This window comes from Equus przewalskii, chromosome 18 (genome assembly GCF_037783145.1).
Source record: "Equus przewalskii isolate Varuska chromosome 18, EquPr2, whole genome shotgun sequence".
Taxonomy (NCBI): domain Eukaryota; kingdom Metazoa; phylum Chordata; class Mammalia; order Perissodactyla; family Equidae; genus Equus; species Equus przewalskii.
The window spans coordinates 34,449,753-34,476,654 of NC_091848.1; the positions used below are offsets into that span (position 1 = coordinate 34,449,753).

At 46.6% G+C, this 26,902-nt stretch overlaps 2 protein-coding genes across 28 annotated transcripts in view; both read left to right on the top strand.

Annotated features, from left to right (window-relative positions):
* The window catches only part of DLG1 (discs large MAGUK scaffold protein 1), a 262,589-nt gene extending 254,964 nt beyond the window's left edge, over window positions 1-7,625 (top strand). For all 26 annotated transcript variants that reach the window (XM_070583431.1, XM_070583434.1, XM_070583435.1 and 23 more), the window contains 2 exons: window positions 4,730-4,821; window positions 5,795-7,625. In XM_070583431.1, the coding sequence (XP_070439532.1) occupies window positions 4,730-4,821; window positions 5,795-5,901 (199 nt within the window). In that variant the 3' untranslated portion in view covers window positions 5,902-7,625. The remainder of the gene's footprint in view (window positions 1-4,729; window positions 4,822-5,794) is intronic.
* Window positions 7,626-17,973: 10,348 nt separating this feature from the next.
* MELTF (melanotransferrin) overlaps window positions 17,974-26,902 on the top strand; it is a 28,216-nt gene continuing 19,287 nt past the window's right edge. Inside the window, exons 1-5 of one of the 2 annotated variants that reach the window (XM_008541907.2) lie at window positions 17,974-18,192; window positions 20,118-20,272; window positions 21,679-21,778; window positions 24,070-24,252; window positions 26,396-26,552. In XM_008541907.2, the coding sequence (XP_008540129.2) occupies window positions 18,144-18,192; window positions 20,118-20,272; window positions 21,679-21,778; window positions 24,070-24,252; window positions 26,396-26,552 (644 nt within the window). In that variant the 5' untranslated portion in view covers window positions 17,974-18,143. Of the gene's footprint in view, window positions 18,193-20,117; window positions 20,273-21,675; window positions 21,779-24,069; window positions 24,253-26,395; window positions 26,553-26,902 lie in introns of both variants that reach the window. The other variant, XM_070582581.1, reaches the window with a different exon arrangement.

The window sequence follows — 26,902 nt, forward strand, 5'->3', positions numbered from 1 at the left end:
ATTTGTGGAAATTAAACAGCACACTTTTAAACAATCAGTGGATCAAAGAAGAAATCACAAGGGAAATTAGAAAATACTTAGAGACGAATGAAAACAGTAACACAACGTACCAAAACTTACAAGATGCAGCAAAAGCAGTGGTAAGGGGGAAATTTATAGGTATTTATGTTATAAAAAAAAGAACAAGGAAGACCTCAAATCAACAACCTAATTTTACAATTAAGGAACTAGGGGAAAAAAACCTACTAAATCAAAGCTAACAGAAGGAAGGAAATAGAGATTAGAGCAGAGATCAACAAAATAGAGAATAGAAAACGAGAAATAGATCAATGAAACCAAAAGTTGGTTCTTCGAAAAGATCAGCAGAAAATGACAAATCTTTAGTTGGATGGACTAAGAAAAAAAGACTCAAATAACTAAAATCTGAAATTAAAGTGGGAACATTACTACCAATTCTCCAGAAATAAAAAGGGTTATAAGAACACTATGAACAGTTGTGCGCCAAAAAATTGGATAACATAGATGGACAAATTTTTAGAAACAAAACCTACAAAACTAACTCACAAAGAAATAGGAAATCTGAATAGACCTATCACTAGTAAGGAGATTGAATTGGTAATCAGAAATTCCCAGCAAAGAAAAGCCCGGGACCTTGAAAAGCCCATGGCTTCACTGGTGAATTTTACCAAACATTAAAAGAATTAATGTCAATTCTTCTCAAACTTTGAAGAGGAAGAAACACTTCCCAACTCATTCTAAGAGGCCAGCATTGTCCTGATACAAAAGTCATACAGACATATCACAAGAAAAGAAGACTGCAGACCACTATCCCTTATGAACATTGATGCAAAAATCCTCAACAAAATACTAGCAAATAGAGTTCACCAACATATTAAGAGGATTATACACCATGACTAAGTGGGATTTGTTCCTGGAATGCAAGGACAGTTTGACTTAAGAAAATCGATCAATATAATACACAACATCAACAAGTGAAGGGGAATAAACACACAATCATCTCAACTGATGCAGAAAAAGCACTTGACAATATCCAACACACTTTCATGATAAAAACACGCAACAAAATTGGAGTAGAAGGAAACTACCTCAACCTGATAAAAGCCATGTATGAAAAATCCACAGCAAATTTCATACTTGTTGATGAAACACAAAGCTTTTCCTCTGAGATGAGGAACAAGGCAAGGATGCCGCTTTCACCAGTTCTATTCAACATAGTACTGGAAGTTCTAGCCAGAGGAGTTAGGCAAGGAAAAAAAAGACATCCAAAATTGGAAAGGAAGACATAAAATTACGACTGTTTGCAGATGATACGATCTTATCTGTAGAAAATTCTAAAGACTCCATATAAGAACTATCAGAACTAATAAGTTCTTCAAAGTAGCAGCACACGAAGTCAACACAAAGAAAACAGTTGCATTTCTATATATGGACAGTGAACAATCTGAAAAGGAAATTATAAAAACAGTTTCACTTACTGCATCAGAAGGAATAAAATACTTAGGAATTAACCAAGGAGGTGAAAGATTTGCATGCTGAAAACTAGAAAATAGTGCTGAAAGAAATTAAAGACAATATAATTAAATGGAAACACCTCCCATGTTCATGGATTAAAATACTTAATATTGTTAAAATGTCAGTACTACCCAAAGTGATATACAGGTTCAGTGCAATCCCTGTCAAAATCCCAGTAACATTTTTTGCAGAAATAGAAAAACCCATACTAAAATTTGTATGGAATCTCAGGAGACCCCAAACAGCCAAAATAATCTTTAAAAAGAACAAAAGAACTGGAAGACACACGCTTTCTGATTTCGAAGTTTACTACCAACCTACAGTAATCAAAACAGTGTGATACTGGCATAAAGACGGATATACAGACCAATGGAGTAGAATTAGAGAGCTCAGAAATAAATCCTCACATAAATGGTCAGTTGATTTTTGACAAGGATGCAGGACTATTCAATGGGGTAAAGGACAGTCTTTTCAACAACTGATGCTGGCAAAACTGGATATCCATGTGCAAAAGAATGAAGGTGGACCCTTACTTAACACCATATACAAAAATTAACACATAATGGATCAAGGACCTAAATGTAAAACCTAAAACAATAAAGCTCTTAGGAGAGGGCATAGCACAAAAGCTTCACAACTTTGCATTTGACCATGATTTCTGGGATATGACACCAAAGGCACAGGTAACAAAAGAAAAAAAGACAAATTGGACTTCCTAAAATTTTTTTTAAATTTGTGCATCAAAAGATACTATCCGCAGGGGGCCGGCCCGGTGGCGCAGCGGTTAAGTTCGCACATTCCGCTTCTCGGCGGCCCGGGGTTCGCTGGTTCGGATCCCGGGTGCGGACATGGCACTGCTTGGCAGCCATGCTGTGGTAGGCGTCCCACGTATAAACTAGAGGAAGATGGGCACGGATGTTAGCTCAGAGCCAGGCTTCCTCAGCAAAAAGAGGAGGACTGGCAGTAGTTAGCTCAGGGCTAATCTTCCTCAAAAAAAAAAAAAAAAACAAAAGATACTATCTGCAAAGTAAAAAGGAAACCCACAAAATGGGAGAAAATATTTGCAAATTATCTATGTGATAAGAGATTAATGTATAGAAAACTCCTAAAATTTAACAAAAAACCAAGCAACTTGATTCATAATGGGCAAAGGACTTGAATAGAGATTTCTCCAAAGAAGATATACAAATGGGCAACAAGCACATAAAAAGATGTTCAACATCACTAATCATTAGGGAGATGCAAATCAAAATTACAATGAGACAACCACCTCAGACACATTAGAAAGGTTACTATCAAAAAAAAAAAAAAACCAGAAAACAAGTGCTGGTGAGGATGTGGAAAAATTGGAACTCTCATGCATTGTTGGTGGGAATGTAAAATGGTACTGCCACTGTGAAAATAATATGGTGATTCCTCAATAAGTTAAAAATAGAACTACCGTATGATCCAGCAATTCCACTTCTGGGTATATACCCAAAAGAATTGGAAGCAGGGTCTTGAAAAGACACGCATGTTCTCATAGTGGCATTATTCACAAGAGCTAAAACATAGAAGAAACCCAAGTGTCCATCAGTGGATGAATGGATAAGCAAAATGTGGTCTATACATACAAAGGAAGGAAATTCTGCAATATGTTACAACATGGACGAACTTTGCAGACATTATGCTAAGTGAAAAGCCAGCCGCAGGGGCCAGCCCCGTGGCTGAGAGGTTAAGTTTGTGCGCTCTGCTTCAGTGGCCCAGGGTTTTACCAGTTCAGATCCTGGGCGAGGACCTAGCACAGCTCATCAAACCATGCTGAGGCAGCATCCCACATGCCACAAATAGGAGGACCCACAACTAAAATATACAACTAGGTACTGGGGGTCTTTGAGGAGAAGGAAAAATAAAATCTTTAAAAAAAAAAAACAAGCCAGCCACAAAAAGGCAAATACTTAGGATTCCACTTACGTGAGGTGCTTAGAGTAGTCAGAATCATAGAGACAAAGTATAATGGTGGTTGCCAGGGACTGAGGGGAGGCAAGAATGGGAGACATGTTTTATAGGTATGGAGTTTTGGTTTAACGACATGAAAAGAACTGTAGGGATGGATAGTGGTGGTGGTTGCACAATGTGAAGTTACTAATGCCACTGGACTATACACTTAGAAGAGGTTAAAGTGGTAACTTTTGTGTTATGTACATTTTACCACAGTTTTTAATTAACTTTTAAAAATCAGTGTAGTGTACCTCATTAACAGATTTTAAGAATAAAAGCATATGGTCATTTTAATAAATGCAAAAAAAGCATTCAATAAAATTAGCATCCATTCATGACAAAAGCATTTTGTAAACTGTGAATAGAAGGGACTTTCCTTAATCTGATGAATGTCATCTATCAAATATCAAAGCAAACGTCGTATTTAATGGTGAAGTATTGAAAACTTTCCCTCTTAAGTTGGGAACAAACTCCCATATACCCATCATCAGCAAGAACAGTAATCAACAGCTGTGACCAATCTTGTTTCATCCATCCCCCACCTCCTTACCCTTCCACTCCAGGTTATTTTGAAACAAATCCAAGATATTATATCATGTCATCCATTTCAGTATATATTTTACAGATAAGAATTCCTTCTTTAAAAACATTACTGTGTCATCATACTTAGAGCAAAAATCTTTTTATATCATCAGATAATTATTTTCCTGATTGTTTCGTTAGTTTTGTTTATGTTTTTTTTTATTTGTTTGTTTGAATCAAGTTCCAAATAAGGTCTGTTCATGACAATTAAGTCTTTTAATCTATAGCTTCTTCCTCCATCTCTCTTCTTCTGCAGAGTTTTCCCCAGACTGTATTTTGCTGATTGCCATCTCAGTGTTGTTTAATAATTTCATGTGTCCCCTTTATTGTCTATAAATTAATAGGTAGATCTGCATGTCATAGTTTAATATGAAACTTTCATCAAAGTCAAAACTGTCAAATTCATGCGTAGTTTTTTTGGCTGCGTTGAGCCAATGCAAAATTGTGTTGAAACCCTTCTGTCATTCCGAGGTATAAAGCTATATATTTAGTGACTGAATCTTGTTTTTAATGACGTATTTTCAACAGAGCTCAACTTTTCGTGATTTTTTTTGTGTGTCTTCTCTCCTTTGTCATCTTTTTTCAAAAAGTATCGTAGTGTAGTAATTACCAATGTCTAAATGTATTTGTCCAGGGAAATGAATAAGCGTCTAACAGAAGAACAGGCCAGAAAGACGTTTGAGAGAGCCATGAAACTGGAGCAAGAATTTACTGAACATTTCACAGGTTGGCATCATGTGTGGCAGTGCCCTTAATGGTAGAATTTTGCTTTGGAACAATATGAACTGATGCATTGAAATGGATTTTGAACTATGCCCACATCTACCAGTAGTGATTAGTAGTAATTAGTCCTGTCATTTTCAGAATAATTCATTTAAGCTAGGCAGGGTGATGGGGAATCCTAAAATTTGTTGTCTCTTAAATTGTTGATTAGGACAGCATGTATAGGAATAATTCATACCTGATGGGAGAAAAATAGAGTCAGACCAGATTTCTTCCATGAAACTGACTTTTCTCTTATCCTTTGTAAATTTTGACCCATTTTAAAATATTATTTGTTTAAAAAGGAAAGAGTGGGCAGCAATTCCCAAACAATCTTGTCTCATTCATTTTGTCCTTTAAATTATTCCTTTGATACATTTGGACAAGTTTTTGTTATTGTCATTTGTTTGTTTGAAATAATGATCAGCTTATACTTGGTGTTCACACTGAGTACCATGAGTATCGTGGTAGGGTAACCCCTATGCTTTTTTTCTTTTTTCTTTTTTTTTAAATAATTTCAGACTTACAGAAAAATCACAGGAATGGTACTGGCAAGTCTCATACACTCTTCAGCCATGTTCCCCAGATGTTAACATTTTACCACATTTATGATTTTTTTCTGAAACATTTAAGAGTAAGTTGCAGACAGATGCCCTTTTGTTTGCCTCTAAATACTTTAGTGTGTATTTCCCCAATACACAAAGTAAAAATCACCAAGTCCTACTTTTTGATCAATTTTTAAAATAAAAATGTTTATATTTTTCAAATAAGAAAATTAATGAAATGAGCAGTTTTTACTAAGCAAACAATATGTAAATGGTGTCTCTTCTGGATGAGTAACTGTTTCTAAGATTTCGCTTATGCTATTTCACCAATAATTGTAGTGGTGAAGATAGATGATTAATGGAGATTTCTGATTTTGTTTCCATCATTACAGCTATTGTACAGGGAGATACGCTGGAAGACATTTACAACCAAGTGAAGCAGATCATAGAAGAGCAGTCTGGTCCTTACATCTGGGTTCCAGCAAAAGAAAAGTTATGAGGACTGATGTTTCTGTTTCTCTTTTCCACCGTCTTATTTTCTTTGACTCTTCTTTGCCCTTTCCTTCTGGAGTCTGTCTTCGGTACTCCTCCCGTGTTGCACCATATCCCACTCATCATGGTCTGCAGCTACACTTACTTTTGACATCTAGTGTCTCCTTCCAGTTGTAGCATCTGTATTATTTTCTATCACTGTTGGTTCGTGGCCATTTTTCAGAACTGAAGATGGAATGGCCTGACCAGCTATTAAGGATTTGGGGAGATGGGGAAATTGTGGTAGAATTCCTTAATGTTTAAGGGAAAGTAACTTTAAGAGATTTTCAGAAAAGCTTTATATACATTCTTTTCAAATTTCAGTATAAATGAAAGAACAGTGGTTTTAATCAGTGATTTAGTAAACTTTGAGCAACAGTGCACGCTTAACTTTAATAGCATGGTTTGGCCAATGTATTAGCTTTCAAGTCCTTTCTCAATTGACTTCTGTTATCAAAGCAAATATTTCATTATAGGAATATATAAGGAAATATATGTTTTTTAATTTCAAAATTAATGTCTGGGTTAACTTTCATAATTTCACAAGGGATATTCATTTTTCATAAGAGTTCTTAAAGTCTTTTATTGTTTGAGTGTTTTTTTTTCTGATACATTTGCTAGGAATAGCAATGTTTAAATGTTTTTAATCTACTTGTGCAACACTATTTATAGTGTCTTCCAAAAGTTGTTGATACATAATGATCATCACATTTTCTGAATTGAGGCCATGTTTAGGTGCTAGGGGAGCTCACCTTTTACGTGTAAGGTTGAGAATATTTCATAGACATAGTACAGACAAGACGGACATTACAGTGGTGACGTAATAATCATTATGGCAATGGAAAAGGAGTCCAATTCCTAATAAAACTCTAAATGTATTCTTAGGGGTCAGATTTTAATGAATATTTTACCCACAATAACTGCCTATTTTGTTATAATAAAATATATATATATAAATATATATAAAACTTTCTTTAAACTCTGTAACTATGGGAATTATTTTCTTTACATAGTTGCACACACACAAACATATATATATATTTAAAATATATTTTTTCTTTTGCCACCTACTCTTTTTGTTTGGTTTTTTTAAATTAAGTATTAATTGATTAGACTTTATCTTCCTTAATCATGTGAACTGAGAACCAGGGGTATGATGGTTGTGGAAAGAAACCTTTAGGGAAATTAGATTACAAGTAAAAGTATGGGCGTGTTCTCCTCTTTTCTACAAAAGTTTTCAAATGGCTCCTGGTTTTTTTTGTTGTTGTTACTCTTATTCTTGTCATTGGGTTTGGATCTGGTCCTCTGCCTCCTTCCAGTTCTCCTTTCATTAATAGGCAAACAGGCAAAAGCCTCGTGTGTGTGAGTGTTTTCCCCCAGACGGCACACCTCTTCATCTCTCGTAGCTGCTCTGCACTAGAGTTGCACAGATCTTTATGGTGAGCAATTTTAAGAAATTTTAGTGAAAGGTAGATACGATTTCAGAAATCAATTTCTCTGGTCTTTTATATTAATAATATTGTTTGGCTTCCCATTGCTTTTTTGGAGTTGTTTATTAAATATGTGTTTTTGACAACCTCCTCATTACAGTTTCTTAAACAAATGAGTACTGGTTTGTAAAAAATTATCGACATTATCCATTCCATTTATGAGAAAGAGGAGAACAGCTAATAAACTTTATTGTAAAATCCATATGTTAAATGTGTCTTGAATTCTGAAAGAGAAAATTATTTTACAAGCTAATGTCTTCTTGGAACAATTTGCAGCATCATGTAATTTAGAAACTGAATTCAAGAGCCTTTAGGCAGCCTAATCAAAATTTCTTCTGTAGGTTTTAGAACTGAGTATGTTAACACATTGAAATATATACTATAGCTGTTAACACCAAATATAGTAGGTTGTTACCAAACGTAAACATACTAGAAGAAAAGTATTGTGAAATGATCTCAAGAGCCCCAGAAATCACCTTACAGCAAGACCCAGTGTAAGCCATTTTGAAGTATTTCCTGATCACATGTAACATATCAAGAGATTATAAAATGATGCCATTTATGTGTTAAGTTGTATGTTATCTTGCTTTCTGGATGTCCTTGTTAAGTGCTTTTTTTGGTAAGAAAATACTTTTGTGCAGCTTTCTAGATTGTATAGAATTATTAATAAAAGTACTAATTGCTTAGTGCTACTATGCAACAGCTACTTTAGTATATTATCATTTAATTTTAAGAAAAGAAGGTAAGAGTTCCTAGCCCCACTGTAAGGCTTCAGTGAATTCACCCGTCCAGGACGACTTAGTTGGTAAGAGGCAGCACTCGGTGCTTGTATCCGAGTCTCTGCCCAGTTCTTCCTAATCTCTGTGCTGCCTCGTTTTCAGCCCCTGGTATGTACGGCACTGTGACTTAGGTTATTTTAGTTCCCCTTTACAGATAAAGAAAGACTTAGATAAAGCTCCTTGCCCAGAGTCACACAATAAGTAAGGACAGACCCATAGAACAAGTCATTCCCATCACAACTGAAAGGACTGTTTCTAGGAAACAAGTCAGCATAGCACTGCCACAGTGATGTACAAAGAACTTCTCTAGAACCAAAAATAAACCCGTATTCATTAGAAAAAGCCTACTATTGTAATACACAGGGGATATTACCATTTCAAATGGTTTATGAAATAGTCCATATTTTTTAATATGCTTCTTAATATCCTTAAGTTGGCAAAAAATAAAAACCTCTGTGGGGCTGGCCCCGTGGCCGAGTGGTTAAGTTCTCGCGCTCCGCTGCAGGCGGACCAGTGTTTCGTCAGTTCGAATCCTGGGCGTGGACATGGCACTGCTCATCAAACCACGCTGAGGCAGCGTCCCACATACCACAACTAGAAGGACCCACAACGAAGAATGTACAACTATGTGCCGAGGGGCTTTGGGGAGAAAAAGGAAAAAAAAATAAAATCTTAAAAAAAAATAAAATAAAATAAAATAAAAACCTCTGAAATGTAACTCCACATTTCTGTTTGCTTTCCTGTTCTGGATCTGCCTGGGGCTCCTCAAAGAACGAGGGAAGCCAGCTCGCAGAGCCCACTGCGGCGGAGTACACTCTGCTTACCAGTACCTGCTCAGCCACTCCATAGTCTGTAAACTCCAAAGACGGCAACTTGGGGCCTTCACTAATAAGAAAATTTGTTTTCTAAAGTATGAGAGTGAACAGTTAGCCTCCAAGATTCTCTGCCTTGAATACTCCCAGTTTACATGTGGTGAAACAATCCTGGAGATCCCTGTGCGTGAGCCAGTGACACTGCGAATCAGGCGCAGGGCGAGGGGTAGAGCCTTTCCCTCCCGGCTCCTGGAACGGTGGTCTTTCTACCATAACAGTTTCTTTTCCTCCCATGCTGTGAGCTCAATTTATTGGGTTATTCAGACCCTGGAGGTTTGAATTACTGATTAAAAGAAAGTAAATAAGTAAATTTAAGAGATTGTGTTGAGGTGTGTGTGTCGGGAAAGCATGAGGATCATCACTTTTCTGACTCAAGTTTTAGATTGTCTGGTGTTTCAGTCCAGTGTTGAAGATGCCGTGTGTCTCCCTCCAGAACTGCACAGGATAGCTCTCCCTGGCCTTGGCAGCAGAAGACCGTAATGTGGAGACTGTGGGCTGTGGGATCAGAGCTCAATTTGAATGCCAGCTCTGCCTCTTCCTGGTTCTGTAGCTAACCTTGGGCAGCTGTCCTCCCTCTTTCTGTTCACTTGTCTGTAAAATGGAGATATTTTGAGAACCAATAAGATTACAGATAAAGGGAGTGAGCACATAGCATACTCTGAAAGTTAATTCCCTGTTCCTTTGGAATTAGAAGCCTGGAATTGTTCCAACTCCCCTTGTATAGATTAACCTGAGCCTTCATTTTGACATATTTTAAATGGAATTTGAATGACTACTTTGCAGGATTGTTATAAGGGTTAAATAAAATAGTGTGTACCAAACACCAGTCACAGCGTTGGATAACATGACTCAATACCTGTTCTTCCCTTCGCTCTTAAGTGTGTTACGGTTGGTAGCAGAAGATGGAAGAATATGGTCCACCATTCTTCGTTATCTATAGAGAAATTTTCTTTGACAGAGTTTTAGTTAAATTATTTACATTTCGGTCCCTATAATCATGTTTACTCATCTCTTCTTCTAAGGACACTTACGCTTTGTCGGAGATGGTGTGACTTTGACCTGTCCTAACTCAACCTTAAACATGGAACTGGAAGACTTCAAGATTTTATAAGCCATTCTCACATCTCTGCATGGTACTAGACCCAACAGTCCTTAGCAATTCTCCAGGACATTGAGAGTCTAGAAACAGGCCTAAAAAGAACTACTTAAATTGCCCGGATAAGAAATATATTCTTTCATTCAATTTGACTAAGAATAGAAGACAGTCATGTGCTGCATAACTGATGTTTCAGTCAATGATAGACTGCATATACCATGGTGGTCTCGCAAGATTAGTACCATATAGTCTAAGTGTGCGGTAGGCTATACTATCCGGGTTTGTTTAAGTACACTCTGTGGTGCTCACATGACGATGAAATTGCCTAAGGACGCATTTCTCAGAACACGTGTCCGTCGTTAAGGGATGCATGACTGTAGTCACTGCTTACTCATTGACTGCTTTCTCGTCTTTCCACTACCAGCTCTTTCTCCATTCCACCCCCAGATATAGTTACTGAGAGCTGGCAAAAAAAATCCTGGTCTCCTAGACAGCATTGTGAACTTGGTGGTCAGGTAACCTGGTATTATTGTTTGAGGCTTAGCAACAAGTACCACCCTGACCAGGGAGTTTCACACTATGGTTTTTCTAGTGGTTTCTATTTAAACTAAACAGATATAGGAAGAATTAGGGGAGGAAGACAAGAGGACAGTGAACGCTAGAATTCCCTCCCACCAGGTTTCTTTGTTTTTATTAAAGTATAACAGGGGGCGGCCTGGTGGTGTACCAGTGAAGTTTGCACACACCACTTCAGTGGCCCAGGGTTCGCCAGTTCAAACCCTAACACCGCTTACCAAGCCATGCTGTGGCAGGCGTCCCACATATAAAGTAGAGGAAGATGGGCACAGATGTTAGCTCAGGGCTAACCTTCCTCCGAAAATAAAGTATAATATACACATATAAAATGTATTAATATTGTCAGTGTATATATACCTCAGTGAATTTTTACAAACCAACATCGCCCATGTAATAACTAGCATAAAGCTCAAAAAGCAGAACACGACCAGCATCCCAGGTGCCCCCCACAGCTACCTTCTAGTCACTATTCCTACTCCAAGAGAAGCCACTATCCTAACTAACTTATATATATATTTTTATGTATAGTAAAGTTCTCTTTATGGTGTACAATTCTATGAGTTTTGACACATGCATAGAGTTGTGTAACCACTCCCACAATTGAACATACAGAACAGTTCCATTGTCTCAAACATTCCTCTTGTGCTTGTCCCTATGTAGTCAATACCTCCTGCCACCCCCGACTTCTGATGACCACTAATCTCTTGTCAGTGCCTATAGTTTTGCCTTTCCCAGAATGTCATTTAAATGGAATCCTATCTGATGTAGCACTTGGGATGTGGGTTCTTAGCAAAATGTATCCAAGATTCATCCATGTTGCTGCATGTATCAGCAGTTTACTTTTCATTGCCAAGTAGTATTTCATTTTGTGAATGTGTCACAGTTCATTTATTCATTCACTGGTTGAAGGACTTTTGGATTATTTCCAGTTTTCCCACTATATTTCTGTACTTGTTTGCAACTCCAGGCCTGTAGGAACAAGGAGAAGCAGCAGAAATGGGTTTCTGATCTGACAGCCATGATGGGCCATCCCCCACCCTACCTCCATCTCTGCTGTGAGCATCCACACATTTTGGCAGTTGCACAGGAGCCTTTCATCTTAAATGCGGAATAATAGATCCCAAGAGCCTGGTTACAGAACAAATTTGTGCCTGAAGTAGGAGACTGCAAGAATAAGCAATTCAGAGTTTTTAGAATTTCAAATACCCAAGAATGACGCTTGGATGATCCAATATCTGGACGTGCCAGTGACTAGTGGCAGATTCTCATTGCTGGTGTCCTAGGGGAAAGTGTAGTCTAGTTAGGATAGTAGTAAATGAGAACAAAACAATCTGAGCAACAAGTGATAACAGCCATTTGTGAAACGTGAGATTATCTAATAACCCTACGATTTAGAAAACCGTCCATGGAGACAGCCCTAATCTTTTGAGAAACTCTAGTTTGTTGAACACCAAAGGCTTATAGTTTGTTTTTTAAAATTATTACCTGCCAATTTTCTTTAGGTGGTAACCTCTCCACATCTTAAATTTACTAATATTATGTGATTAACAGAAATCTAATTCTAGTGCAGCAAACAGGAAATCCTTGAACCACAGCTGGCCCCCGACTGGTCTGACACTTGACCCTTTCGCATGCAGACAGCACACTGCCTTGTCGGCCTTTCCACGCTTAGCACAGTATGACTTGTTTTCTCACGTGTGTGTTTTCAAAAAAGGTTAGGTCACTCCTTTAAATAGGCTCTAGACTAATCTTAGGAACTACGGGTGTTTACCCAAAGTAGGAATAAACTACTTGTTTAGAGCATCTATTCATCCCTATTTCCGCTAATCAATTGTTAATGACCAATTTCATTTGGACAGTTTTTAACTAGAATAGGATGATTTTTTTTAACTATATAGAAGCTCACAAAACAATTAGCATGTGAAACAAGATAGAGTTTCCTAATGGAAGAAAAGATTAGAAGGGGTGATGTAATCTTTCTGTAGGATGTCTAAAATTAGGTTCGTTTACCTCGCAGATGGGAGGACTAAAGACAAGATGAAAGTCCCATATGTTCCACCCTGTGAATCCGTACAAAAACGTTTCCTAAATCTTGTGAGAGTCGTTTGATCAAAAATATCTACTTCCCTGTGGTGTTATGTCTAGAAAAGACCTCTATCGATGATAGATCCCTTTCTTTCTCTGACAGTTCGCTGCTTGGTTCAGATCTAGTTTATCTGACGTTCCTCACTTACCCTTACTGGCAACAAGCTTTAGTAACCTTTTAACTATTTTTCTACCTGTGGCTAATAGATATACATCACCCAAGTTTTAACCTTAGTGCTTCTTGACGTTTCTCTTCCCTAAATATCCAGTCACCAAATACTACTATTTCTTCATGTTTTTCTTGCTGTCGTTTCCACTGTCGTCATTCCGATCCAGGTCCTTAACCCGCCCCCACCCCCTTAAAACAGGCTTGGATTTTTGCAGTGGCCCCTTGGGTCATCTCCCAGCTTCTACTTTGCTGCTCCAGCCATCCAGCAGATGACTTGCCCTGGAATGCAGCTTGAATTGTGCTTCTCCTCTGCTCTCTGACCTGCATGGGTCCTATATCCACACTGACCCGCACTGTGTCATATAGTTCTGGAGCAAAGCATGTGCTCATTGTCTACCCCCACCCCCTCCCCAATCGCACCTCTCATTCACACGCCCTCTGCAGGGCTTGTCCTGTGGCTGTTGGTCATGCAAATTCCTGCCTTGCTAATTGTGTGGCCTCCCCACCCAAGCCCCGTGAGCAGAGCCCACCTTTCTTCAGTGCCTACGCTAAATCCCTCCTGCAGAACCCTCCGAGTTACAGCCCTCCATGCCTGAATTCCTGTGGTACTTATGTGTGTCCCCTTAACACTGAGCATGTGCTCCCTGGGCTGCGTCTACCCCTCTAGGTGTGTGATCTGACTCAGGTTGGGTGGCCTTTTTGTATTCCTCTGTCCCAGGGAGGTACCCATGGCAGGTGATGAGAGCACACTGCTCCCCGGCTTCAGAGCCTGTGCAGCACGGCAGGCTTCACCGCTGTGGCTTGTAATGGGCTGAAAACAGCCTTGCGTAAGTGTTGGCAGTGCCTTCATTTGCAAATTGGCAGAGCTGGGGGGATGGAGGAGGGGATGGGAGTGGATGAAAAGGTCTGACTATAAATCTCTAAATCAGTCAAAATTTTTTCTTTAATTATAGTCCTTTCCCTTCTGGTTCCCGGTATAATAATCTCCCTTCTTGAACATACTTTGTGATTTTTCTCTTTTTGATTCAATTTTATCTTTCTTGCACGTATGTTTTCATTATAAGCATCTGGAACCCTCCTTGGAAGTAGCTGAGGTATGAATAATTTCTCTGAAAGTCTTAGTGGCAGAGCCAAATATAGGACTCCTGACTTTGCTTTTTTACTCCTTACCTCTTTTCATCTGGTTTCCGCTCTGATTAAATCTTACATTCAATGAAATACATTGATTAATGGCTTTAAAGCTGTGTCTCCAGAGTTAATCTCGGAGCCCTTTAATCCTCTCCTACATTTTAAAATCTGGACTGCAAGGAAAATTTTCAGGGAAGAAAACTTTCGTGTGTGATAATTAAAATAGATGGAGCTCTGGCTGGGAGACTGACACGTGACTGCGGGTTTGACCCAGGTGGGGCCTCCGGTGGTCTTCTTTCCCGTCTCCAGGGGAGAAGCATTGTCCCTTTTCCTTTCGAGCTTACCCTCTCTGCTTTGCCTCCTGATCTTAGTCCTCACATCTTCCTCAATTCCCCTTTCCCTGTAGCTTTCATCTCCTTCCTCCATGGGCTGCTTGTGCTCTGACCAAATGATCAAATGTCTCCTGTCCTATAGAAATTTCCCTTGACTCCAATCCCCTGAGAACAAGCCCTCCCCTCTAACTTCCTCAGCCAAATACCTGGAAAGAGACACCCTGTCCACTTTTCCCTTCTTTTATAATAAATAATAGCACTTATTGAGTGCCTACTGTATTCCAGACACAATGCCAGACATTGGGAATGGCAGTAGACAAGGTGCCGCCCCTGCCCTCGTGGGGCTCAGCCTCCTGGCCAGGCCTCAGCCCCTGCCATGCCACTGCGACAGCTCAGACACAGCTGTCTGGGGACCTCCTGGTCCCCAAATTCTGCAGCTCTTCTCAGTCCTTCCCGGTCAGCAGCATGAGATACTTTAACGATAGCTAATAACATCCTAAAACTTAATCGTTCAATAGAAATCATCCTCCATGTTAAGACCTTGTCAGGAGTCCAGAGAAGAACCAGCGCAGCTTCGGGCTTTGAGAGGCTGACACACCGATTATCACGTGGCCCAAACGAGCAGCCTTCCCCTGGGTTCAGCTGCATAGGGAAAATACTTTTAAAGAGGAAAAGCTTTTATTCACAAAACTTGCTCTCCATGGCTACTCTTGATCTCAACATACAAATTCGGATGTATTAACCAGTCAATAAATACGCTGTGAATGTTGTCAGGAGTCGGGGGTGTAAAATCCTCTGCTGACACATTTTCTGCTGCAAATGTTCACCATTCCTAATTTTCTCTTTGTATACCAGCCCTTCCAAGTGTCCCCCGGAATAAAAATTGTTTGCACTTGTTCTTAGTTAATCAAAGACGTTACCAGCCCATAGAAATAGAAAAGTATAAATTATGATTTGTTGAAATGAAAAAATAGGTATTTTCCTAAGATTCTGGGTAAAAGAATTATTCATCCACGTTTTGCTGGCTCATTAGCCCCCACCTGCCAATATGGGTTCTCCGCCCCCTGTCAAAGGCGCCCTCTTCTTTCTGAGTCCCCAGAGGCTGTCTTTAGTGTGTTCCACCCCATGGCATCTGCTGCTGTTCCCTAGTTCTCTGACAGGCAAGCTCCATGCTGGGGGCGCCCTGAATCCTTGGAGAGCCAGAGCTGAGTCTTTGGCGGAGTGGAGAAAAGCTCTTTGCATTTCATATTATGGAATGGGGTCAAGGGGTCCCAAAGCAGTGTCACTTAGGCCCCAACATCTTACAGAAGTGTTAGTGATGTCACTTCTTGTAGTTTTTATCCTCTCCCCCTAACCTCAATATGAGTCCAGAATGGAGACCAACTTATAGAGGGTTAAATTACTGGCTCATTATTCCGTCGTTGCATCCTGCCCATTCCTCTGATGCACGCAGGTGTGTCTGCACCCAGAAATCCAGGATCCAGGCTCAAGCCGAGACAGGGTTCCCCATTACACACAGGTATCGGTACAAAGTTACGCCTATGCTAAGGCCGGGCAAGAGGGCCTGATGTAGAAGCCCCTGGAGCCCAGAGACAGCAAGCTCACTGATGAGTCACAGCGGAGGAGAGACTCCCGAGACAGGAAAAGGACCTCATTGTGAAAGAACTCACCCAAGCTCTTTGGTTGTAGCTGTCTGACACCTTATCAGTGTCACCGGGAGTTTTGCTAAAGGAATGACTTAATGAATACATCCTGCCAATACCTTCCAGTTGCTCCTGGAGTGTGACAAAATGAGCCTTGAACCTCATGGTCAGGAGGGTGAGGCTTGCTAAGCACACTTCTATTTATTCCATTCTCATAGGACAGGCCATAGCCCCTCTGCCAGGGCCACCTGCTAGTCCGTGTGTGTGAATTAGAAAGAGGTGCCCCGGGCAAGCCCGGTGGCACAGTGGTTAAGTGTGCATGTTCCGCTTCGGGGGCTGGGGTTCGCCGGTTCGGATCCCAGGTGCGGACATGGCACTGCTTGGCAAGCCATGCTGTGGTAGGCATCCCACATATAAAGTAGAGGAAGATGGGCATGGATGTTAGCTCAGGGCCAGTCTTCCTCAACAAAAAGAGGAGGATTGGCAGCAGATGTTAGCTCAGGGCTAACCTTCCTAAAAAAAAAAAAAAAGGAAAAAAAGAAGTGCCCTTCCTCCTAATGGATCCAGCTAAGGGTGGAAAAACAGCTTCCACCACACATGCCCCTCGGATTCTCCAGAGCAGACAGCTATTGGAGGAGGAAGAATGGTACACCAGAGCCATCATAACTTGCCTTATACATATAGGGAAACTGAAGCCCAGAGAGGAGAAGGAACTTGCCTAAGGTCACACCGTGATAACAAAGGAGTAGAGCTCAGGTCTCCTGAAGGACAGCACAGGTAACACAGTGTGTGATAAGCAACAGCTTTACGGCCTGAGCCGAGGAGCCAGGGCTCCCTCCACCAGGGAGCTGAGCAGGCTCGAGGACTCAGCCCGAGACGTCCCTTCTCTCTCACTCAGTGTTCTTATTACACATGTCCTCTACCCAAGACAGGGAGCATCTCATTCCTGGGTACTCCTGAGGGGATGACGACAAACGGTGAGGACAAATATGGAGGCAGATGACTGAGTAACGGTTTCCGCAGCCCAGCCCCCACGTCCCCACCACACGCGGAGAACTGCAGCTCTGGTCCCTCTGGAACCGTTGTTCTCAAACCCTGCTGTGCACCAGAATCAAAACCAGATTATTGGCCTTACCCCTGGAGTTTGTGACTCAGTGGGTCAGAGGTGTGCCTGAGAATCTGCATAGCTAACAAGCTCCCAGGGGATGCTGATGCTGCTGGTCTGGGGACCACCCTTGGAGAACCACGGGCCTAGAAAAACAGACAACCAAACCTTTCCTCTCTCCCCTTCTTCATTCCTCCCTCCTCTCATCTCCCTCTTTGTCCTTTTCTGCTTCCTCCTCCTTTCCCTCTTTGGTCTTCTTCCCATCTTCCAAAGCGTGACAGAACGAGCCAGGCTCTGCTGGGGACCTGGGTTCTAGTTCCCGCTCTGTCACTGATTAAATGTGAGACCCGGGGCAAGTCACTTCCCCTCTCTGGGCCCCAGGAAAGGCAGTGGTCTAGACTGTGAGATCCCTCACTGCCGGCTCCTCCCCACCAGGACCGTTCTACCTGGGCTCTTCTCTGTATCCCCAGGCCCTTTGCGCAATATGTGCTTGAAGAGAGGCTGGTGAATAAATTCAGCGGCCTCAGAGCTTCCCCCCGGCTCAAACTCTGGGATTCTGACCTCTTCTTCCTTCCAACTCTGACCTTTTCCCTCTCCAGGGGACATGATATATAGGGCCTTTCTAAGACAAGAGGAGCGGAGGATGCTCTGGGAAGCGGGGCAGATTGTCGAGGGGAGAGCGTCTAGGGACGCCGGCCGAGGCTCCAGCAGGGGGCGCCAGAGAGAAGGCCAAGGCCGGTCTGGTAAACCCAAGTGTCCAGTCCCGGGTGGGCGGGGGCGCCCTAGGGGCGTGGACACCCCCAAGGCACGCCCAGGCCGCGCTTAAGTAGCTGCGGGTCAGGGCCAGAGAGGAAGGAGGGAGAAAAGCCCAGCTGCTGCTGAACCTCTTGGACCAGACCTGGATCCAGCCCGGCCCCTGCCATCTAGACGGCGCCATGCAGGGCACAAGCGTGCCTCTGTGGCTCCTCCTGGCTCTGCACACTGGTGAGGCCCCGCCGCCCGGCCGTGGGAGCAGGAGCCGGGGCGGGGGTCCTGGGGCTTTCCAGACCCCCAGCAGAGTCCCGGGGGCTGGGAAGTGTGGTCTGAACCCGCGTCTCCCGGGAAAGAGGGGAGGTGTGGAAAGGGGCGAGGCGCGGGTGAGGACAGCGGAGAGAACCAGCACTGACCCGGGCAGACTGGGATGTCTGGAGGGCTTCTTGGAGGAAGCGGCATTGAGCTGGGCCTTGAAAAAGCGGACCTTTTGACGGGCCAAGGAAAGGCTTGGGCAGAGGCATGGAGGGGAGAGCCCTGGAGTACAGGAGGAGGTCCGAGAGGGTGAACCTCTTGACGGGCGTGGAAGCCCAGGAGGATTTGGGGGCCGGGGCGGCTCTACCTCTGCCGAGGCCCCGCGGGGAGGGAGGCGGGAGAAGATTCGGAGGGATGGGAGGAGATGAGGCACGAGATCCCACCCGGGAGACGCTCCAGGGCTCCCAGCATGATGCAGGGATGGATGGGGAGGCGCAGACCGGGTCTCCTGGCGTCCGCACCGACCCCCTTCCAAGGGAGTCAGGGCCCAAGACCGTGAGGCGGGTTCTCCGGGAGCTGCTCGCAGGGATCGCGGGCCAAGGTGCTGGAAGGGTGGGTTCTTGTCGCCGCTCTGACCTCATCAGTAGAAAATGGGCCCGTCACTCCGGTCCAAACTCTGCAGTTGCCCGGCCTACCAGGGTGCATTCTGGGAGCGCTGGAGAAGGGTGGCAGTCCCACATTCCAGGGTGCCGTCAGTGGTTGGGGAGACAGAGGGTGGCGGAAAGGAGACGGTGGAGGAACCGGCAGTCTTGACCCTTGGGGTGGGGATGGGAAGCACAGGTCGCCGTAAGAGGGTGACCTAGTCCCTTGGAGGACAGGAACTGGACCCAAAGCCGTGCGTGTCCCACGAGCACAGGCCTCTGTGGCGATCCTGGCTGGGCAAGGTGACTGGTGAAGGAGCTCAGGTCTGCAGAGGCATCAACCTCAGGGAACTCCGGTGCCACTTCTGCTGGGCCCCCAGGCCAGGAACTCTCTAGGACTCTGACCTGATCAGATCTGAGGACCCAACAGGGTCCCCACTAAGAGGAGGGGCATAAGCAGAAGTTACCTGAGGACCCATGTCCTGGCTCTCTACATAGGTTTACTTACAACACAGAAGGTGGGTTTTCTCATCTGCTTTCTCAGATGATGAAACAGGCTCAGAGAGGTCACACAAGTTGCCTGAAGTCACCAGCTGAAGGAGCAGGAACTTGAACTCAACCTGCTGACTCCTCAGTCTCCCCTTGGCAGGGGTCTGGCGCTGTGCCCACTGAGGGTGGGTTTGCAATGGGGGTAATCACAGATGCTCCAAGAGGGCGCAAGGCTCCTCAAGGACAGCCACAACCACTTGCTGGTCTCATGTCCCAGTTCATGAGAAGAGCCCGGGGACACTGCTGAGTGAGAGAACCCAGTCCAGCGCCCTCTTGTTGGAGGACATAGAGACCCAAAGAGGCACAGAAGTTGCCTAGTCACGGAGCTGGCCCAGACGGCGCAGTCAGGGCTCCTTCCACCCACCAGGCTGTGCTCCAGACATGCAGGGAGGGGTGGGGGTAGCCACACTGCTACCTGGGATACCCACCCCCCCACCCCTCCACCTCTGTAAAAGGCCAGCCTCAGAGCCGCCCACCTGCCCCGAGCACAGGGACCCGCATGGCCCCACACACAGCTTTGCCGGTGAGCCCAGCCCCTTCGCATCTGTGACACCTCTTTGTGCCTCAGTGCCTCCCAGTGGGAGGGCAGGGCTGTTGCAGAGGACTGGCTATACTTGCTGAGGGGGTCCCACAGAGCTGCGGGAGCCACCCTCCACAGTGGGGCCGGGGCTGGGGATGCCCAGGGAGCCAGGCCTCACTGTCCCCTGCCCCCAGCGCTCGGCGGGATGGAGGTGCGGTGGTGCACCACCTCGGACCCGGAGCAGCAGAAATGCAGCGACATGAGCAAGGCCTTCCAGGACGCCGGGATCCAGCCCGCCCTGCTCTGTGTCCAGGGCGCCTCAGCCGACCACTGCGTCCAGCTCATCACGGTGAGTCCTCTCCCTTCCACTCTGCCACCACCACCGCCCAGACGAGAGGGCTCTGACTCAGGAGGGAGCGCACAACGGCCTCATTCACTGGGAACGGCCCCCACGCCCTCCTGCCCGGGCGGGCAATAGGATCTCCTGCGTTTCCCCAGCAACAGGGCCAGCTTGTTTCCTGCCAGGGCCCGGGCCAGGCGCTGGGAGGCCTCGGGAGGCCCTGCTCAGATGGGCACCAGTGGGGAAAGGTGTCCTTCCACAAGGCCCCTGCTACAGTGAGGACAGTACCCACCCACCAAGGGGAGCCCAGACAGCAGACCCCTCAGTGGCCCGTGGTGGGTACTCACTCTTGTGTGGAGTTTTCCAGAACTGCGCTTGTGTGGTTTCCAGGGTAGGAGGAGCAGGGGCCAGCTGTCCTGGGTGGGGGAGTGGGGAAGCACTTGTGAGGGGCAGGACATCTGCTGAACGGACACTGATGATACTCAGAGGCAGGACGAGGTGTGGAGGGAGGCCTCGGGCAGGCACAGGGGGACCTGGGTTTTCCTTGCACCTCAGCCACTGATAGGCCTCCAAAGCCAGTCCAGTCACAGTCCCACGTGGGCCAGGGCTTGGGTCAGGGTCCGCTGTGAGGGTGGAAACCAGTCACATTGGGACCCCGTGACACGCTGATCGTATACCGCCATTTGTGTTTTAAAATAAAAGGGAAAAAATTGAAGGCGGCATCTATGGGACTCAGTCTGCATCTTAGAAAACCTGAGAAACAGGTTAGCAGTGGAGGCAGGGGACTGAGAAACAAGAAAGTGAGGGAGCCTCACTTGTCACTACATACCGTTTGGTACTATCTGATTTTTTATTACGTATTTCTATTGTAAGTCCCATACAATTAATATTTTTTTTGTAAAGATGGGTAACTGAGCTAACAACTGTTGCCAATCTTTTTTTTTTCTGCTTTTTCTCCCCAAATCCGCCCAGTACATAGTTGTATATTTTAGTTATGGGTCCTTCTGTTTGTGGCACGTGGGATGCTGCCTCAATTTGGCCTGATGAGCAGTGCCATATCCACGCCCAGGATCCGAACTGATGAAACCCTGGGCTGCCGAAGTGCAGCGCGCAAACTTAACCACTCCGCCACGGGGCCAGCCCCAAATAATATTTTTTAAATAACATAATTAGAAAAACAAGGTGAGCCCTTGGCCCAGGAGAGCTGTCACCTTGGGCCTGGTCAAGGGGAGACCCCCTAGGCCCCACTGGGGGAGGGCGCTGCAAGGCTGAGCCAGGACAGGGCTCCAGGCTCAAGGGGACAGTGTGGCCTCCAGGACTCTCAAGGGGGCCCTCAGCAGACTGGTGGGTGTGCCTGAGCTCCTCACTGAGTGGGCCCCGGAGGCCGGCTGGGCTGACCCACATGTTCCCAGCAGGCCCAGGAGGCTGACGCCATCACTCTGGACGGAGGAGCCATTTACGAGGCGGGGAAGGAGCATGGCTTGAAGCCCGTGGTGGGCGAAGTGTATGATCAAGGTCAGACGGTCTAGTGGGAGGAGGGGTGGGGGGAGAGAGGAGGTGGGTCCACAGCGTGTCCTTGCTGGACCCGGCCCAACACTGCCCCCGCCGAGCTGGTCAGTAGCCCCATCCCCAGAGTCCTGGAGTCCTGGCCAGAGAAGCCCTCAGAGGCCCCCCTAAGTCTCCCTTGACCTCCCCCACGAGACCGGGGGTGCCAGACACCCAGGGGGCTGGCCCGAGTCTGTTCTTCTGTGAAGAGTGCTGTAGCCCCACTAACTTTCACCCACAAGCTCTTGACTGAGGGGCTGCCCGTGCGGGGCTGGTGCTGGCTGTGATCGTCTGGGGTAATGGGGCGTCAGTAATGTCCAGCTGTCGCCCGTGGCTCTCTGTCAGAGGCAGAGTGGGGAGAGGCTGGGCAAGGGGCAGGGGCTAGGAGCTGCAGAGCCCAAGAGACCGAGAAAGAGCCCTGGCTCTGCCTCTCCCTGTGATCTTCTGTGACCTTGGACAACCTCCACTCCCTTGACTGTCGAAGGGGAAGAGTGATCCCTGCTTTGTCACACGGATTAATTGAGCCGGGGAGTGCACACCTGACACCCGGTGTGTGCTTGGAAATGTGAGTCCCTTTGCCCTGGTCCCTGCAGCTCACCTCAGACCTGCCTCGGGCTCACCTGCCCTCTGCACCTCCCCCACCGCCTCTACCTGTCCGGTGCCTAGTGTCTGTCACAGCCCAGCTCAGTTGTCACCTCCAAGGAGCTCCCCTGAGCCCTGCCAGCCCTGCAAAGGGCCTCTCCTTCCTGCCTCCCGGAGCACTGACTCTCTCTGCTGAGGTCCTGATGCTTTTCTGTCTTGTTTTCACTGACCACGGCAAGTCCCCTGAGGAGGGCCCGCTCCTCATCTTTGTAAACCCCGGGGGGCCTGGTACCCGCGATGGGGTCTTGCCTGGTTTCTTGTTGAATGGATGACTGTCAGATGACACGGGACATAGTCCAACCCTGCAAACCACTGAGGCTTTCCCCTTAAAGGCCAGAAGCAGCCCTGCCTCTGGGGCCCAAACCCAGCTCCTCCTCTTTAATTCATTCAGCACATTTATTGAGCCCCTGCTACACTGTGGCCATGAGCAGTGAGCAAGAGAGCCCTCGAAGAGCAGGAGTCAGAGAGCAAACAAACAAACACAAACAACAAATGCAAACCACTCTGGGGGCCTGCTCAGAAAGTCAAGGCCATGGGGGAGAGAATATGGGGTGTGGGAGACCTAGTGAAGTTGAGCAGACGGGGTGTTCCTCTGTGGAGGTGACGTTGAAGTTGAGCCCTGACAAGGGTTCCAGGTGGGAAAGAGCTTGGTGTGTTCAAGTAGGAAGAAAGGGACAGTGGGTGAGTCAGAGGGTGGGACCAGACGAGACCACTTAGGTTGGCAGGGGCCAGACTCAGGTGTGCACAAAATAACACTGGCTTTGCTTTCTAGAACTCAGCTTCACCCTGGTCATGGGCATCTCACCACCACTGGGCAGTCACGTGTGTGTGTGCTCACGTGCATGTGTGTGATGGGCTGCCCTCTTCTCATCAGTCCCCATAAATGAGTCACCCCTGTCTTGTCCTAATGGCTCCTTCCTGGCCATATTTGGCCCAGGGGAATCTTTTGCAAGTCCGTAGACCCCCGCCTACCCACATGCACCCCATTCAGGGTCTTGAGTGGTTTGGGACCACATTGCTTGTGCCTCTCTCTCTCTCTTTCTCTCTTTCTTTCTCTCTCTCCCCCTGCTCTCAACACCAGTAAATCGCTTTTCCTAATCTGAGGGAAGTGCCTACCCTGGTCCCCCTGCTCCTCCCAACCACTCCTCTTCCCTTCCCGTAACCATACCCATGATACATTCCCTCGAACCCTCTGAGGTCTCCTAAGTGCCCAGACTGTTGGAAAACAAAAGACTTGCAGGCTACTTCTGCCTCCTGTCTGGCTACAGAGTCCCCTGCCCTGTGCGAATGCAGACCCAGCTAAGTACCAGCTGGCTTGGAAAGGAAAGTGGGGGAATAACTAATGAATTAATATCTCAATGGAACATCTACCACAGGAGGCTGGGGGGGCGTCTTGTGATAAGACACGTGGATTGCGCCCACCTGCTCTCCTAGTAACTAGAACACCATGCACACATTTGCGTGTACTTCCATGCACACACATACACATGCCTCCGTGCACAGGTACGTGTACACACACTCACACATCTCCTTCTCCCACAGCCTTCCCAGGCAGGGTCCCAGCCTCTCTCGTGGCTTCCCCCTTGCCATCCTCACTCCTCTCTCCCTCCTCCTTCCAGAGGTTGGTACTTCCTATTATGCCGTAGCTGTGGTCAAGAGGAGCTCCCACGTGACCATCAACAGCCTGAAAGGCGTGAAGTCCTGCCACACGGGCATCAACCGGACGGTGGGCTGGAACGTGCCCATAGGCTACCTGGTGGACAGCGGCCGCCTCTCGGTGATGGGCTGCGATGTGCTCAAAGGTGAGGGCCCCGGGCCAGGCGGGGGCTCCTTCTGCAAGGGCTCTGGGCTTCCGCTCCCCTGGCCTCTGCTCGTCCCCTCATGGGATAGCCCCCTCCAGCTCGCCTTCATCTGCACGTCCTTTAAGAAGCAGCCCAGCCCCTCCTGCTCCAGGCCTTCCCGGACACCTAGAGTGGTGTCACCCCCTCCCGGATCTCGTGCTGGCCAGCCTGGTATCGCCATCATTTAAGTTTCTGGTTGATTGGCCCCTCCAGGGCACTTGACTCTCACTTACTCATCACCGTGTCGCAGACACAGCCAAGCACAGGGCCCAACCCACAGTGGGGAGGCGGGGACTCCCCAGGAGCGGTTCTCACCTGGGGTAGACATGGTGTAGGTCGCTATTTCCAGAATATGTCCCCAACTTTACAGGGTCAGAAACCATTTTTTCAGGACCCAAATAAGCTGCCGACTTACACCCAGAAAGCTCACAAGTGGCTTATCAGAGACCTGCTGTTGACCCATTGGTAGTGAGAATAGGGCTGTCCTGGTCGTGCTCCAGGAAGGGAGGTGAGAGCGAGCTGAGAGGGCTGCTGAGAGTAAAACCCACGAGGGGAGTGCAGTGAAGCCCTGAGGGGGCCTGGCTGAGAGCCCTGGGCCCTCATTCCTGGGCCAGAGCCTGCTCCTCATGCTGTGGGCTTCTTTTCCTGTCATCTACTGGCCACCAAGCTGTGTCAATCTCTCTGTAGTGGGTACAATACAGGAACAAGTTGGCCCCTGACACATGACAACCACATTCTCAAGCTGCCCTCCTGGGATCACACCATCCCTTGAATAGAGTTTGGAGTGTCCCCAGTCCCTGGTCCTGGTTTGCTCCACAGGTGACCCATGCCTCTGGGAATTGGGGAGCCCGCAGGAGAGCACAATGATCTTTTAAAGCCCAGACTTTGCTGTCAAATAGTTGTGGGTTTAAACCCTGGCTCAGGATGACCTACCCTCAGATAGATTCCTCTACACATTGGACTTCAGTTTCCTTATCTGTAAAATGGGAAAACTGACACTTACTGCAGTGCCATGTGGTTGGGAGTACCGAGATAATTCACACACCGTCTTCGCACACTGTGTGGCACAGGATGTGTGCTCGCTGCAGGGAGCTGTTGTTTTTATGAGTTCCACTTCTGTACTTCTCCGTGGGCACACATATGCACGCATGCACTCTCATGCACAAACCCACATGCATGCATGCACATGTGCAAACATACATGGGCACACCCATGCATGATGCACAGACCCACACAATACATACATGCGTGCTACCCACACGTGCATACACACGTACTTGCATACGTACACGTGTATACACTGCCCCCATGTAGCCCCCACCACTGTGTAAACCAGCACAAACCACAAGAACCTGGAAGCCTCGTCGTCTCCCATGGTGGCCAGGGGTGGCTGGTTTATCAGTCTCTTGGCACATGTCTTAAACATCTACTCCCCTGGGAGGATGCAAAAAGAAGACTAAGGAAAGGAGCTTACCCTGGAAGAGCTCACTCTGCTGGGTGATGAGCAGGATGTGACTGGCTCAGTGCAGAGCTGGCGTGTTGCTTGTCCTGCGTGGCCCTAGGGCATCCTCAGCACAGGACAAATATTTGCCAAGAGGGTGGACATGGTGCCCCGGTGCTGGCAGGGGCCCCAAAACCATGCAGATTCCACCATCTTCACCGACGAGGCCTCCTTCTCCGCTGCTTCCAGCCCCTCCCTGTGTTTTTGAGAAATGTTGTGTATCAAATTAATTATACTTAAGTAATAATTTATTTCTTTCCCCACTTTCATTGATTACACATAACCAACTTTGAAATGAAACCCTCAATGAGAACAGTATCTAAGTGATAGTGTCCTATGTGGCCATTTGGGGGCAAATGTCTTATTCCCTTGAGCCATTTTTAAATAACAGTCACTCCCGACACCCACACTTTTGTGGCCCCAGTTTGAAAATCACTGATCGGATCCAGTTCCCCAGTTTTGCTCAGACTGAAGCCTGAAGGGTCCAGCCAGGTCCCTGGGGAGCCCACCCTCCTGACTCCAGCCTGAGTGGCCTGAGCACTTTAGGGGACAGGGGTCTGATGCTGTGCACCTGACTGACCTCTGTCTGCCTCCTTCCCACAGCTGTCAGCGACTATTTTGGGAGCAGCTGTGTCCCCGGGGCAGGAGAGACCAGTTACTCGGAGTCCCTCTGCCGCCTCTGCCGTGGCGATGCCGCTGGGGAGGGGGTATGTGACAAGAGCCCCCTGGAGAGATACTACGACTACAGCGGGGCCTTCCGGTGAGCCAGGCGGGGCTGGCGCTGGAGTGGAGTCAGGGGAGAGGCCTGGACCTGTGGCCGGGGGAGCTGGGGATAAACACCTCTGCTCAGAGAGGGCCCCTGCGGTGTGGCAGTGTCAGCTGCGTGTCATCAAAGCACCCTTTATATCGTTCATGTGCCCTGGTTGGTTTAAAAACACCACACTGGAGTATGCCAGACCGGATTTGCTCATAAAATCAACATGTTTGGTATATTTAGGGAGGTGAGGACTCAGAGAGAAGAAAATCACAAAAACAGCCTTTTGCCACTCCCATGTCCCCATTCCGGTGTCTCAGGGGGGCAGGGAGAGGGTGGGAGGAGGGCAGGGGGGA